Raw genomic sequence first — 16,481 nt, 5'->3', positions numbered from 1 at the left:
AAACAAATTAGTGATAAAAGAGCAGTCTATTAAGTTTAATTTCACTTTAAATTTCGTTCCACTTTGTTATATTTTGTACAATTTTATTGCACTTCATTACTCATTGAATTCATTGGAATATCCTATGCACAACTGCGGTAATTAAAAATAGGTTTTTTATAATTCTTTAAGTATTCACTCGAAAATAATTCAATTTTAAATGCTAGCCAAGCACTACCAATAATTCAGAAAAAAATCTACTCCATATCCTTTAATAATATTACAAAGTACTAACTAGAAGGATATGCAGCTTTAAAATCAACGCAGCTCAAGGTCCTGTGCATGTACATGAGGGCAACTGTAGCTCATAAATATTTATGAATTGTTAGCTTTTTATAAAATTTTATGAGTCCGCCATAAAGAAATGGGTGGAAAATAAAGTAAACAAAATAAATGACCACAGCGACGCGTTACCCCAAAACGAAATCACAATAAACCGTAAAAAGTCAAGTACACAGCACAATATCCACATATAAAAATATACTCGTGTATAAAATTAAATGTAGAACAATGTGAGCAAAATATTTGTTTAAAATCGCACAAATTTTGATGGTCAAAGGCGGCGACAAATAACAAAGACTCATTTAAATTTAATTTGCCGCCAACAACGTTTGATGCCCGACTGTATGAGAAAATGAATACATGAGTATTTGTGTGTTCATATATGAGTTGAAAATGGAAAATAAACTGAAAAAAGCTTGCTACAGATTGTGAGTATAGATAGACGTTTGATTGGGTCGCCAAAACCTTTAACGGTGCCAGCCAGACAGCCAGCAAACAAATCAAAATGACGACAGCCGTCATGACATGGCCTTTTGGGGTCTTATTTTTTTTTTTGCCTTTTTAAGGTTATTTATTTTTGTTTTTTAGGCAGCACTTTGTTATTTTTGATATGTTCATTGGCAATGCGGCGTTGGGAAAATGAAATGAAAATACCAAACAATTAAATTGAAGGGTCATTGGTGACTCATTCTCATCCTCGTTCGGCGCTTTGTCAACGGCTTTCTATTGGTGCTTTGTTATACGCTACACCCAAAGCACGGAAAAGTATGCTGGACTGTTGGCGTTTTATGTTACACTCAGAATTCAACGGAAAAGAGTCTTCAAAGGCTTTGATCAGTTTGTTGAGAACAGATGACATAGCAATGCCCACACACTTCGGCATGTATCCATTCCCCTACAATTCTTCTGAATATATATACATACAAATGACGTCCTCCACCAAACCATGATTTTTTTTTCCTAAGGTATTGAATGTACGGTGATGCTCCGCTATAACCATATCGGGGTGGCAGCGCTTCATTGTTTTTAGTTTTACAGCCGTGTTTGCGACAAAATGGTTTTGTTTATGTACCGTTGGCATTTTTCTGCGCCAGCATTATTTTTATTTTTTTTTAAAGGTATCTGTACGCGCCATCCAGATACATTGCAAATTGTCCGGTCTTGCACACTGTGATGAAATTCAAATAACGTTATACAGAAAGACGGAAGACATCCTATACAGCTCTACAAATAATAGAAAGTTAACACATTTTTTACAACCAATCATTCAATATTTATTTATCATTCATTGGAAGTTGTCTTACATTAAAGCTTATACAGCCAAATATTTTCTTCGCTTTCCTAAAACATATAGATATGTATACTCGAATATGTTTATTGTTCATTTAAATTAATTAAATATTTTGTTTAAGACCCGTTTATTTTAATAACAGCTACAATATATGATTATCCGATTTCTCGAAATTCAAATATGTGTTTTAGCATATGAAATCTGGTTAGGATGTCCTGAAAACAAAGAAGTTAAAGCCAATATTGATATCCTTTTAAAAGACTAAAATTACACAACACTGACAGACATACATACATTGCGATATCGATTCATCTCCTTGTGCTGATTCTTTATGCAAAGGAAGCTAAAGTATCAATAATTTGAATCGTCTTTTCATTATTTATTTCAAGCATATGCACATTTTGTGGAAAATTTTATAAAATGTTACTAAGGCATTGCTAACTAAATGTTTCACACTGTGCACTGCGCCTGGACATAAACAATGTTTTGGGCGTTTTTGTTTATTTGTTTATTTAGGTGCCAGCAGCATGATTACAAATAATTTGCTTACACTTTTCAATTTCACTGCAAGTGTTTTTTTTTAAATTGTAAATTGTGTCACAAACAAATATTCCCAAAAAATTGTCCAACCTGCAAAGAGCAAAAATCATGAGTCCTTTAAATTCAATTATTTCAATGTGTGTTCACTTATTTCTCTTATTCAGTGCTGTAATAAGAGTATTTATAAAAGAAAAGCAGATAAATTAAGTTCACAATCTGTAATTCAAAATCTGGCATATACAAGCATATGGGAAAATCTGTACAACCCCTTTTAAAACTAAGGCAACATTAATTTTAATACCTTTACCACCCAAACCTGTTTTTATCTATATATGACTTCCTATATTCCCTGTACTATATACATGAGGTTCTTTCAAAGCGAATATGGAGCAATAAATATCTGCCTCGGGCACTTTAGCTTTGTGTTTTGCAGAAAATATAATTGGCAAGTTCATGCAATCATTTCGTGTAATTAAACCAGGCGCCATTGTAAATCCCCTGCTTAAGCAGCTCTGTTCCATCCGGCTCGCACATTAGATGAAGAAATTAATTACACATAATTAATAAATTTAAGACTACTTAAGACAGTTGACGTTACAGCGTTGAAGCGCGCAGCGAGAGGAGTCTACTTGCCAAATAAATCTCTTGAAAATCACTTGGAAAGGCATATCAAAATTTTGTCAGACACGCGCACGCATAAAGCGTCAATTATAATTACAATTTCGCAGCTAATCACATAATTTGCACTAGAAAGCGTGGCAAGCGAAAGGCTTTAAGTCCCGTTAGTGCTGACAGCAACAGAGGCAGCAACCATTAGAGCAGCAACAACAGGAACAACAACAATGTCAACAGCAGTACCAGAAAGCAAAGGCGTTATAAATCTTGCTGATGAGCGACAGGAGCCAAGGAGCTGAGGAGCAGGCAGTCAGACCAGAAAAGGCTCATTTATGTATTTATTGTCGTACATAAATCTAATTATGTATATCGGTCTTCCCGACGCAATTTATCAACTCAATCTATGCAAAGTATTTTAGGAAAAAAGTAAATAGTTTCATGATATATTTTGGCATTAAGATATTGATGAGCTTATCGAAAAGGTAAAACTAAAGTAGATTAACCGTAGAACCTATTTATAAATGGTAATGCTTTTAACACTAGTGACTGATCCCATAAATTACATACGAGTATATTCTTCATCATGGTATCCGTCTGATATGTTTTCATTGAACACATGTCGATAATTACGTCATGTCGTTCTGAATTCAAATAAAGTGTGTAGCGTGCACCCTATGTGGCTATGCAGCGGATCGTCCAGATCTATTTTCAACGCTCAGATGTTAATAATCATGAATTTTGTTGAACGAAACGAACTACATATATTGTCCAAAGGTTCGGGGCGTGCACCTCTAGCTATGCTCTAACTAGCTCGCCTGATTGTCGGGGTTCTTCCTACACTTTAGACACATACACTCTCGCACAATATTTTAGGTGCACTAAACGGTAAAAAGCAATATCAATAAAACCAACTAAAACCTACTGTACTACCCGACAGAATAGATCGCCTAATCAGATCAATTACTTGTTGTTTGGGAACCAAGGTGTTGTCTGTTCCCTTTCTTTACCCACCCAACCAATGCAATTCAATCATGTATATATATCGATTGTGAATTGACCCTAATACAACTAAAAGCTTTCTTGTCTAGTAGAGCTTCATCATGCTTCAGTAAGGACACTTCAAAGGGTTTAAGTCATCATTTCTTATTTAACTTCATTTATTAAACATTTTCATAGTATTTGGCCAAGCCACTAAAAGAAAATTATTTCGAATGTTCCAAAGGAGGCAAAGAAAATAATTAAAATTACGTATACAGAATGGAGATTACTTAGAATAGAAATAAACAGATCTAATGGTCGTTTCTAATTGGCCAAAAATTCGCTATTTAATATGATAATCTCCTGTTCATTTAAAATTAATATTAGTATCACCTTAATTTGTATACCAACTTCGGTACTTGCACTTTTGTATGGCTATATATATATATTTAATACTTATGATCTAGCATATATAATCAACGTGCTGCGTCTTCATTGAGCTCAACGAACACCACGCCGCAGTGAGTATGTCATGAAAACTAATACCGAAGTGCATTTATATTTTCTATAATTTTTATATTGAAATTAATTATTTAATATTGGGTTGTTACTTTGGATACAACACTGAACAGAAGATTATTATATTAAATAGCGAATTTTTGGCCAATTAGAAACGACCATTAGATCTGTTTATTTCTATTCTAAGTAATCTCCATTCTGTATACGTAATTTTAATTATTTTCTTTGCCTCCTTTGGAACATTCGAAATAATTTTCTTTTAGTGGCTTGGCCAAATACTATGAAAATGTTTAATAAATGAAGTTAAATAAGAAATGATGACTTAAACCCTTTGAAGTGTCCTTACTGAAGCATGATGAAGCTCTACTAGACAAGAAAGCTTTTAGTTGTATTAGGGTCAATTCACAATCGATATATATACATGATTGAATTGCATTGGTTGGGTGGGTAAAGAAAGGGAACAGACAACACCTTGGTTCCCAAACAACAAGTAATTGATCTGATTAGGCGATCTATTCTGTCGGGTAGTACAGTAGGTTTTAGTTGGTTTTATTGATATTGCTTTTTACCGTTTAGTGCACCTAAAATATTGTGCGAGAGTGTATGTGTCTAAAGTGTAGGAAGAACCCCGACAATCAGGCGAGCTAGTTAGAGCATAGCTAGAGGTGCACGCCCCGAACCTTTGGACAATATATGTAGTTCGTTTCGTTCAACAAAATTCATGATTATTAACATCTGAGCGTTGAAAATAGATCTGGACGATCCGCTGCATAGCCACATAGGGTGCACGCTACACAATTGGCGCCCAACGTGGGGCCTCGACATTAAAACCAGAACACCAAAAAGTTATGCATAAGATCACCCTATGCATGTTCCTCCACGTAAGCTCTGGCTTTATTCCATCCAAATAGCGAAATAGTAATATTCCTAGTGAATGACTTTGGATGTTAGTGTCGGTTATTGATGTTATTTGCGGAATTTGCGATATTATTCACAAACGTTGGATATGTCGACCGGAATATATTCAGTAAAGCCGATAATGATATCTGGATATGAATTCTATTAGGAATACTTCCCAAATCAAATTATTAGTATTTTCTTCAATTCAGTTTGGCCAGTTGCAATGGTTATTTCTGGAATAAGCGGATGATAATCGAGGATTTCTTGGTTTGCCGACCGAAATATAAATCGCATACTTGGTTTAACCAGATTTTTGGGGATTTGCTTTTAATTATCAATTTAGATGAGAATTAGTTCAGGTTTCGGAACTACAATCATCTAGATAATTTCATTTGGTGGTTGTCCAAATTTGATTTTTTTTTCTCTAGCTAAATTGCAATAGAATGGTAATTCATATTGTGCTTAACAGATCAAAATATTCTTGTTGTTAGATGTTTAGTAGACGGATTCATGCTTCAAAAGGACAAACGTAATTATAATTTTGAAAACAAATTCTGTGACAATGGCTGTACGGCGAAGTACAGAAGATATCTCTCTTGCAATTAACACACAAGATCCCTTTTGTGCTGTTTGTCATGAAGTTATGCGAAAAGACCAATTAATAGCAACCACACCTTGCCAGCACAAATTCCATAGTCAATGCGCGTGTGACGCTTTACAAGCCTCTCCAAATTGTCCTATTTGTAAGACAGCTTGTAATACTGGACAGCTAACGTTCACAAACAACACTTTAGCAGCCGAAATTAGAGCGGCTTGTGATGTTCCGGTAGATGAATTGCATTGGTTGGGTGGGTAAAGAAAGGGAACAGACAACACCTTGGTTCCCAAACAACAAGTAATTGATCTGATTAGGCGATCTATTCTGTCGGGTAGTACAGTAGGTTTTAGTTGGTTTTATTGATATTGCTTTTTACCGTTTAGTGCACCTAAAATATTGTGCGAGAGTGTATGTGTCTAAAGTGTAGGAAGAACCCCGACAATCCGGCGAGCTAGTTAGAGCATAGCTAGAGGTGCACACCCCGAACCTTTGGACAATATATGTAGTTCGTTTCGTTCAACAAAATTCATGATTATTAACATCTGAGCGTTGAAAATAGATCTGGACGATCCGCTGCATAGCCACATAGGCTGCACGCTACAAGTGGCAGCCATAAATGTAATCTCTGTCCATGCCCTGCAGGCAACTGATTTCGTTTAAGTCCCTACTAAATACTATATATACTCCCAGAAAAATGTATGCATATTAACAGCTGTTATAAATTACTAATTAAAAAATGTTATTTACAAAACGCTCATATATGTTTGGTTGAAAGTGGCTGCAAGAATCGGGCCGCCATTAATTTGGCATTCAATTCTGGTTTCCTACTTTTGAAATAATTAAAAGTCGGTAGAGGACTCTTATTAAAAAATATCATCCACTTGCCAGTCATTATCAATTACATTTTACTTTTTCTCTTTGCTCTCGTTTTAGGTAATTGATTGCAAAATGAAATTAACTTGTATCTATGTGAGTAAGTACATTCAATATATCACACACAGTTGGTCAGACGATGGCGACTCCGAAAAACAACTACTAAATAATTGTTAATGTATTACGAATAATTTATGGCATTATTTCATAAAAAGCAATAATTTTTCAATATCAAACGAAGCGGCAAAGCAAGCAAAAGGGGTGACAGCGTTCGCACAGTTGCAGTTGAAGGCTGTTGACTGTTGAACAGTGGGACATTTTGGCACTTTAGTTGCATAAAAGTATATACCTTAGTTCTATTAATTTTTTACTACATGATGCGTGAAGCACTCTACCATTTTACGATATTTATATTTGTAATTTGGGTGGCAATTTTTGCCCAGCTATCCAACATCTGGATGGAGCTGGCTGAGCTAAGCTCTCCTAGTCTTTATCTCCTGCATTCTTTGTTATTCTGTACAGAGTTTCAAAGCTACATATATTATCAAAAACTTTAATTAATTACTTAACCTAAAGCGAAAGTTATTGCAGTGAGTAAGAGAGGGGAACAAGCTAAGACGTTCAGCTGTTTAATAAAATTTAGATTTTACTAAAAAGTAGTTGCTTAAAAAGCATTTAATATATTCTAATTAAAAAACAAACACTTTCAGAAACAATTCCTTAAACGTTTTCAAACTTAACCTTCCAAATATAACTGCATTTTACAGTTATTTTTTTAGTTATGTTGAAAAAATTGGCATTTCGATCAAGAATTCGCAAAAGTCTCAACTTCTGACTTTAATAATAAGTCGGATTTTCAGTTTTTTTTATATTTGCTTCTAAAAATGGGCATTTCGATCAAGAATTCGCAAAATTCTTAACATCTGACTTTAAAAATAGGTCGAAATTTTCAGTTTCTTTTTTATTTTGCTTCAAAAAAACAGGCATTTTTATCAAAAATTCGCAAAATTCTTTACTTCTGCCATTAAAAATAAGTCGAAATTTTATATCCAGCCATGAGCAAAACGTGCCACTGTACTTTTGGTGGCTGCTACTTCAGCTTCTACAACTACTACTACTCCTGCTGCTGGTCCTGCTGCTTTTGTAATAAGCTTGATAAATAATAAAAGAGTGCAAGTAAGTAAAGTTGCGCTGGAAAGCAAGCGCAGAGCGTTGGGTTACTACGGCTACAAAGTGAAATTTATCATTTTTCATAGCTGCAAGCTGCACTTTCTGAAACATTTTACTCAGCAGCAGGCAATGTTGGGCAAATGGGTGGCAGGTGGGAGGAGGGAGGTGGAAAATGGCGCACCACGAGTTGAGCAACATCATATTTTTGGCTGCTTAGACATTCTGATATTTTGTTAGGTTTGGTGGCGTGGTGGCCTGTTGGAACTGGCAAATGTTTACGGAGAAAAGATTAATTGATTCCACTTGGCTGCACGGAGTGTCCCTGGGGATATATGTGCTTCGGTTAGAGGTAGGAAATGGCAAAAAAATATATGTATGTATATATAAAATTGCTGTGTAATCTACAAGTTGGTCCTAAGCTCTCGCACTAATAGAAAGCGCCAATGGAATACGAAAAAAAATGCAGTTTTATAAAAATATTAAAAAAAAAAAAAAAAGCTGCAAATGCATATATACAGTTGCCTTTCATTAAATTTCACTAAGCGCTCATTTGTGTGATCTGTCACGCAGAGGGCTAAGTATGTGGAGCATAAGTACTTTCGAACAAAATTGGTTGAACATTTTACCATTTGGCTGCAGAAGGCTAAAAAAAATGTAGCATGCAATTGACGAATGAATTGAATGGTTTACAGAAGAACACAGATTATAATAGAAGTATTTTTTGATTTGGAAATTTATTTATTTATCTGGTTAATAGAGTACATGAGGAAGATGGCTAATTAATTTGCGTCAATTGTTTAAACTACTCTCTCTTTTGTTCTTAACTCTGCTGTCGGCTTTCAACAGCTTTCCGGTCAAGTTCCACAACTAGAAGGATTTTTCATCATGCGCCCAAGAGTATGCTACAAAATATTTAATAAATGGCGCATACGCAGGCTTGACACAATCTGCTAGAAGCTTTTATACATGGGTTTCTGCGAGCAGCTATTGACTTCATTCAAATTCACAGAATCGTGTTTGCTTGTTAAGATTTTAGAAATATGTATGTATTAGCATATTTTAATTGTATTACGAATGAACTTATAAATTTTAATCGGAGTATTGCCGCAGCTGTAACGAGCCCGTCAGCTATTTCGCCCAGCTAGTATAACGACAAAAGTATTCTTGTTGCACTTAACAAGTCTTCAACAACAGTTGCACACTTTGCTCCCAATGAGAAACTTTTGACAGCAACCTTACCGCAACTGGCAGCCAAGTTTATGCTGAGGGTGTTTTGCATTTAATAAGAGGGCGCAAAGAGTTGTTAAGAAGTAGAGGCAAGGCCAACAGTTAAAACATGCCACACAGCTTAAGGTTTGACAGCCAAAACCAGTAATGCTCACTTGCAGTTCCAGTTGCAATTGTCTGTGGCTAGGGGGAAGCCACGCTCCAATAGCAACACGTACACACACACACACACTCGCACACATGGCGACATTTTCTGCGGTTTTTACAGTTTTTGACAACTTTGCTTGTCTGCCATTTTGAAATGTGAACTTTTGTAATTGTTTGAAAAAGTTTTCGTGCATTATTTTAATTTGCTCTTCCAAATCGTCCGATTTATTATGGATGCATTGGTGCGAACAAATTTTAAATCAAGACGCAACCCAGTAAGGTGAAATGAAATTATGCGAGAGCTGTTTTAGACAACAACAATGTTCAATATTTATTTTGAAAGGTGAATTTTCTTGAACCAGAAACTGGTTACACCTTTTTTCTAATTAATTTTCTACCTAATTTAATAGAACCAGCATTGCTTGCTTTCTTTAACTCAATCCCATAGCCAACACCTTGCATCGCTCCATATATATACTCTACTGAGTATGTACACAGTAGAAATGTAAGTGGAATGCTCCTTAAAAATACAACAGTCTGCAACATAATTTCAGCGGCATTAACATTTTAATAGCCACCGGGACGCGTCTTCGGAGGCAGCAGCAACACTGGCCGCTGTGGTCGCGGCAACCACATGCACGATAAAAGTGATTAAAATTTAATTTCATTCGCTTTTGGCTGAAAGTGTTTGGTAGAGGGGTGGAGGGGCAGAAAATACTGAAATGCTGCAAGTGCGGTCCAAAAATGGGCATGCATTTTCCCATAATTTCTCACTCGCTTATTCGTCTTCTTGTGCTTCATTTTCTTTAATTTGTTATTTTATTTTTGCAGCGCGCACAAGTTTTCATTAAGTTGCATTGTTATTATGCTTTATTACTCAAATTTCTCATTAAGTGCTGCAGCATTATTGTTTTTTTTATTCACATTCTACTCTTGGAAAATTACAAGTGTGAACGAATTCGTGTTACTGTTAAAAGGTCATTATTCGTATCGTCAAGCAAATTATTTAATAAAAATTTTTGACAAAAACATAATTCGGCAAGGGCTCGAATGTTAAATTCGGGCACTCCTTTCAACATATTTTCTTATTCTTGCAAAGGACTGTTGCAGCTCGGCTGGCGTAGCAGACTAATTGTTATAAGCACACCATTATATCTCAATTGTAATTAATGTGAAAACAATTACGTTTGAGTGTGTCTTAGGGTAGAGAGAGCATTAAAAACAAGCAAATAAACTTGCCTTCATCCGTACTGAATCCGTGAATCCAACACTTACACATTTGGAAAACCTTTACCCACACAGACAGCCAGGCAGATGGTCAGGCAGAAGGTAAATGACTTGTCACATGAAGCAGATCAATATTAGAGTTATTCTATGGGTGTAGGGACACTTCCATTTGCCTATTGCATACTTTTAAAAGAACCCTTTATTTCGTGGTACTGTTTGAAAATCGGAAAAAAACCATCCATCTCATATATGCGCCTCCTTATGACTAACTGACTAATGAACAGCCAGAATCTACTAAGCCATTAAACGGGACAGTTTGTGATCCGTCTTTGTGGCTTTCGCAATTTATGTTTTTCCTAATTTCCGTATTTCTACTCTCTTTTATGGTTTACTTCTGTACTACACACAATGTGGGATAATACATCCAGACATGGCTATATCCATGCTAACTTATAAAAAATATATTTCGTGGGGTCAGCCACACTCCTCGCAGTAACTATTTTCAATTTTTTGGGTACAAAGTTCTAATTTTAAAGAAAATAAAATGGAAGATACGCCCTGAATTCTCGTTAAGAACATTTAGAAGAATATAGGAACAATAGCTACACAAAAAATACGCATAATTGCTAACTCATGAGAAAAAGCCAGCTAATACTTATTAATATTAATATTAAAGGTGCACAAAAATGTTATACATTTTTTTCCACTTACGCGTAATTCCTGTAGAGGACCTTTAACTTGCTGACATAGAGTTTAATTGCTTCAAGCCGCAATTATACAAATTAATCACAGCACTTAAATGCGCATCACAAATCGTAAATTCTCTTTTCGTATGTACAATACAAGCAATGAGGAAAAAATGGGAAAAACACAACTCAAAACAAATATTAAATGTGTGTAGAATGAAAATATAACAAGCATTTTTATGACGACGCTAAAAGTTGTTTCGTGTCAGCCGCAGAACGAGCGAGCTTTTTTGCTTGCCTTTTATGGCAGAATATTTGCGAGCTTTCATTATGTATTTTTTAGCATTTGATGGATAAATTGGGAATTATGACTTTACACAACATTAATGCTAATAATAAACGCATAAATACGCGGGCGAAAAAACAAAAACATAAATTCGTTATAAATGCATTTTTTATGTTAAATAATAATGTTCAAATTTGAATTCCAATTCAATTGAATTCAATTGAATCATAAAAAGGCATTATGAACTGTTTATTGGCCAATTGAAATATCAGTTTGACCCGCAAAAAAAAAAAAAACCAAATGATTATGTATACTTGTATATAGTATACGAGTGTAAACATTAAGTCTTTGAAGTTTGCTGTTGAACCAAACAAAGGGAAAGTTTCATTCAATTCAATAGTCCGCAAATGTCATGGATGTGTGTGGGCGGGTGTTTATGGGATTACCTAGATGTCTGTATCCGGATAGCACGTGCTTGCCTTTTGCTGTTTGTCAACACTAATCTGGCTGCCGTGTACCCCGCACTTAAGGCAAAGGACACACGACTCCGATGACAACGACTATGACTACAACAAGGACAATGGCAATGACAACGGGAACGACAACGACAACGCAATCAATGTGGATACACGACGCCGCCCTCGTTCGAGTATTCGAGCCGGAAATCAAAATAAACAACAGCAAATCAGTCAAACAAACAAACAAACACACAAACAAGCTGGCTAAAAGCAATAAGGTTCAAATGCGACCCACATTTGTCCAAGTGCTAAGACCAAAAGGCAATTTTTGTGCGTGTGGCTCAATAAAGAGCCTAATGAAGAACCGTAGACATCAAGGACAGGTAGCGATAGATACTCGAACATAAACACAAAAGTAGTGCTAATACAAGGGTCGAAAAATATACTGCATACGAGTGGACTAGCAGACGGGCAGACAGCCAAGACAAATATGCAAAATACATGTGTACATAAAAGCTAAAAAACAGGCACTAATAGTGTTTTGATTGAGATGCTGCTGCTTAAGGTTCGAACAAGGGCCGAGACTTTAAGCTAGATGCAATTTTTTGAGCTCACATTTTATACAGAAATCAAATGTTCACATTCGAATATGGCTCTTAAGATTTCGAAATAGTGACATATCTATACATTATGTAAGCTGTATTTATCACCTTTGAAACTGACAGGCATTTTCCAAACGAATTTATTCTTTCTGCGTATTGGAACGTAGCCGTAATCTTTACACGGATTTAAAAAACTCTTCCAGTTCCACGCAAGAGTTCTTTTAACCCAATTAGGTGCTTAAATGTATATGTTTTTGAAAAGACACATGTTTCTAATATTTAGCAATTAACTCAATTTTTATTTTATGTAAAAAGAGTTCTTTTAACCCAATTAGGTGCTTAAATGTATATGTTTTTGAAAAGACACATGTTTCTAATATTTAGCAATTAAATAAATTTTTATTTTATAAAAAATTTTTTTTAACCCAATTAGGTGCTTAAATGTATATGTTTTTGAAAAGACACATGTTTCTAATATTTAGCAATTAACTAAACTTTTATTTTATATAAAAAGAGTGTTTTTAACCCAATTAGGTGCTTAAATGTATATGTTTTTGAAAAGACACATTTTTCTAATATTTAGCAATTAACTCTTATTCGAATACTACTTTCACGATTTCTAAACAACATTTTCTTGACAAACCCCATCACTTCTAAAACTGACATCATTTTCCAACCGAATTCATTCTTGGCACATTTAAAAGATTATCATTTCTATGAGCCGTAGCGTGTTGGAAAGAATACCCAAGGCTTAAAAAAGCTAAGCAAGAGTTTGTTTATCCTAATTAAGAGCTAAAATATACATACTTTTACATATACATATGTATTTGAAAACACACTTTTCTAATATTAGCAATCACCTAAATTTTCTTCGATTGTATTATTGCACTTTGGTTCATTATAGTTCAGTTGAGAAACCAAATAATTATTACAATTTGTAGCTTAACTTACAGAACAGAGCCTAACTGAGATTTCTTTAATCTGTTCCTCTCGTTCCAAAATTATACTTTAGTTGCAAAGGAAGCCTGAAAATGCGTTTTAAATTAAACTCATTGCTCAGCTTAAGCCGAAATTGTCTTAGCTGCGCATCAGCAGCCACAAAATTCGAGTAACAGGAGTGGAAGAAAAGAGGAAAACACTGACCCAGTAACAGTTTGAACGCATTACAATTTTATTTCGATTCAATTTGCCGGCAACATCAAACAGCAGCGGACCACGGCAAACACTCGACCACTTGTAATACAATTTATAAGTACCGCCAAGACATAGCCACACACCCACTCGCCCACACAATCGGATCGCAGTTCTTTTTTATGAAAATTACATTTTTACATAATTTAACAAGATGAGGAAAGAGCAAAACGGTTCCGGGACTGGGAGTGGGCCTGGGACTGGGACTGGGACTTGGAAGGCTAGAAGCGTTCGTCACGGCGCGCTTAGCTCGGTCAGTGAGCCGTCTGCAATTTTCTTCATGGGGCTACTTCATGGGCTTTTTGCTGTTCCTATTGCTGTTGCCGTTGTTGCTGTAGTTGTAGTTGTTGTTATTGCATTGACCACTAAAGTTGCCATAAAACGGCATAAGATGCTGCCACTCTATGACGTCGTCTGCTGCTTTATGAAGAAAAAAAAAAAGATGGAAAATAAAGAAAAACCCAAAGAAAAAAGTGGCACTTGAGTGGCGGCACTTTGAATGGGTTTTTGTGGCACGGTCGCGATCCGACCAGGCAGGCAAAATGTTTAAGCGTAAATGATGTTGTAAATACAATTTTTAGCAAGAAAAATGTCTTCATCATCAAGTGGCTTTGGCTTCGGCTTCGGCTTTAGCCATGGCTATGGTTATGCTATGCTCCAACGGTAACTGTAACGCTAACGGTAACGTTATATACGGTGCAAATGGCGTAAAAGCTTGACGCTTGTTTGTGCTGCCAAAAGGTTTTTCTAAGTGAAAATGGGCGAGACTATGTGGGTGAGCGCTTAAGTGTTGTTTATGCGAGGGTTGATGTCAGGTTGGAACAGCATCCTTGAATGTGCTGTTGGGCTTAAGTTGCCAGCCTGCGCCAGAAAGCAAAGTTGTTTATAGGTAAAGTTTTTTGGAAGGGCTCTAAACCGGCTGACTACACACTGTAACATGATTTTTCCCCTTCTGTTTTCTTTAGGGACGAATCCATAATATTTTCAAAATTATCAACGACCACACAATTTATTAGAAATGTGCGAATAGTTTCAGCACAAATGCTGGGTAGTTTACTAATCTTTGATCTAATCGAACTAATTATATGTGTAGAGTCAATAAATAGGTTTTATTCAAATTCTATTGTTTTTAAAATTATCAACCAGCTCACAATTTTTTAGAAATGTTCCAATAGTTTAAATAATCTTTTATCTAATCGAACGAATTATAATTGTATGTAGAGTCCCTAAATATGTTTTATTCAACACTTTGCCTTTCTACTTCTACTTCCCGTTCTATTTCCTTAAGGGACAAATCCAAATTATTTAAAAAATTATTAACGACCACACAATTTATTATTCTGTATAGCGAACTAATCCATAATCTAATCGAACTAATTGTAATTGTCGAATTTTAGAACAATAATTTCAATTTCAGGAATTAAGGCAGTTATGAAAAATTACTTTTACAAGGGCATCTGGGAAATTTATCAGAATAAACCATAAACTAGTCCTTTTTCAGATTTATCTGTATACCAAGTTGGGTTATTCTAGCTGTTATGGTTTCTGAAATCCTTGCGTTCATACAGACAGATGTTTGAACGGACGGACACATGGACATTTCTACATAGTCGCGTTTTATTTCTATGCTGATTAGGAACATGTCTGTATACTTTGTGGGGTTCTACATGTTTAATGAACGTAAAAGTATAGCTTTTTACCCATTGGTTACAGGGTATTCAAATTAGAGTTCATGGAGTGGGGGTTTTATTTAATTTGTGATATTTTTGGCGTTGTTCTTACATCCGAAATCTAATGTAGCAAATAAAATTGATCATTATGAGAAAGATAATCTGTTATTAAATAAAATAGAGAATAGTAGAGGTTGGCCTTACAATAAATTCGAACTAAGAAGCTCTCTTCTTGGAACTATTTTAAGCAAATTTATCTGGTATGTTTGTGGAAATCAAAATGGCGTTAACAAGCAGAGCATTGCTTACCCTGGTCTGAATGCTCCACAATTACACAGTTTACAATGAATTTGTGAGATGGCCATTGCAATATGATGACTATTTTTAATTTGAATTGCTGTGGTATTAATTAATAATTTTGTACTTTTAATTGGGCCTCAACTAAAATACAAGCAGGCTGTCTGTAAAATTCGTTGTCAGTTTATTTTGTGAGCAATTATAATGAAATTCAAGTATCAGAAACAAATCAAGCCATTCAAATCAATTAGGCGTGTCCTCCAGCTCATATCCAGTGGTGAGTGGGCCAAGGTGGCATTTCGCTCAATAGCAATTATTACGTTTACTCCAACACACAGCCATCGGCAAGAGCTTCGCATATTTGGGCAGTCCAGCAGCTTGTCCGCTACATCGGACACACACCATTGACGGCTTCAATCCCCACTATATAGGCTACTGTTCTCACTGCAATCTGTGCGACTTCTGTCGTCTGGCCACATTATCTTCACTTGCGTCGCCATGTTCGGCAGCACTCTGTACTTTGTGTTCTGGCGTTTCTACCGATTTATATGCCCAGTGCGCCTCTTTCGCATATTCGGGTCGGAGCCGGAGCAAATGAGGCAGATAGAGGAGCGGCGTAATCTTTGGCAAGAGATTTGACATGGCAACTAATTGATTGATGGTTCCATTGCAGCTTGCAATAAAGAACATTCTCGATATTGGCCTAAGACTACGGGGCTTTTGTGGGTGGTTATCGGTTGCCAGGCAACAAATAGCAGTAAACAACACAGAACAGAGCTGCTTTCTCGCTCAATTGTCACATAATTTTCGCATAAATTATCAAATAATTTAAAACCATACCCCCTCCCCAGCTCTCCAGCTCCCCAGCTACTGGCTTCCTGCTAC

At 35.8% G+C, this 16,481-nt stretch overlaps 2 protein-coding genes across 2 annotated transcripts in view; both read left to right on the top strand.

The window, feature by feature from the left end:
* The window catches only part of LOC115624494, a 96,436-nt gene that overhangs the window by 50,223 nt on the left and 29,732 nt on the right, over positions 1 to 16,481 (top strand). The gene's annotated exons all lie outside the window — the stretch shown is intronic.
* Positions 15,781 to 16,303, top strand: LOC115624496. Its single transcript, XM_030519200.1, has 2 exons — positions 15,781 to 15,873; positions 15,935 to 16,303. The coding sequence occupies exons 1-2, from the start codon at positions 15,801 to 15,803 to the stop codon at positions 16,192 to 16,194; spliced, it is 333 nt and encodes a 110-aa protein (XP_030375060.1). The 5' UTR covers positions 15,781 to 15,800; the 3' UTR covers positions 16,195 to 16,303.

The sequence above is a fragment of the Scaptodrosophila lebanonensis genome, unplaced genomic scaffold, assembly GCF_003285725.1.
Source record: "Scaptodrosophila lebanonensis strain 11010-0011.00,11010-0021.00 unplaced genomic scaffold, SlebRS2 tig00000059-arrow-arrow-pilon, whole genome shotgun sequence".
NCBI classification, from domain to species: Eukaryota; Metazoa; Arthropoda; class Insecta; order Diptera; family Drosophilidae; genus Scaptodrosophila; species Scaptodrosophila lebanonensis.
The sequence above is the reverse complement of the archived record's forward strand: the minus strand, read 5'-3'. Positions and strand labels throughout refer to the sequence as shown.

Coding starts and splice junctions, on each gene's coding strand:
- LOC115624496 (XM_030519200.1), top strand. CDS start 15,801: ATGAAATTCAAGTATCAGAAACAAATCAAGCCATTCAAATCAATTAGG. Junction 15,874..15,934: donor CCTCCAGCTCATATCCAGTG/GTGAGTGGGCCA, acceptor TCCAACACACAG/CCATCGGCAAGAGCTTCGCA.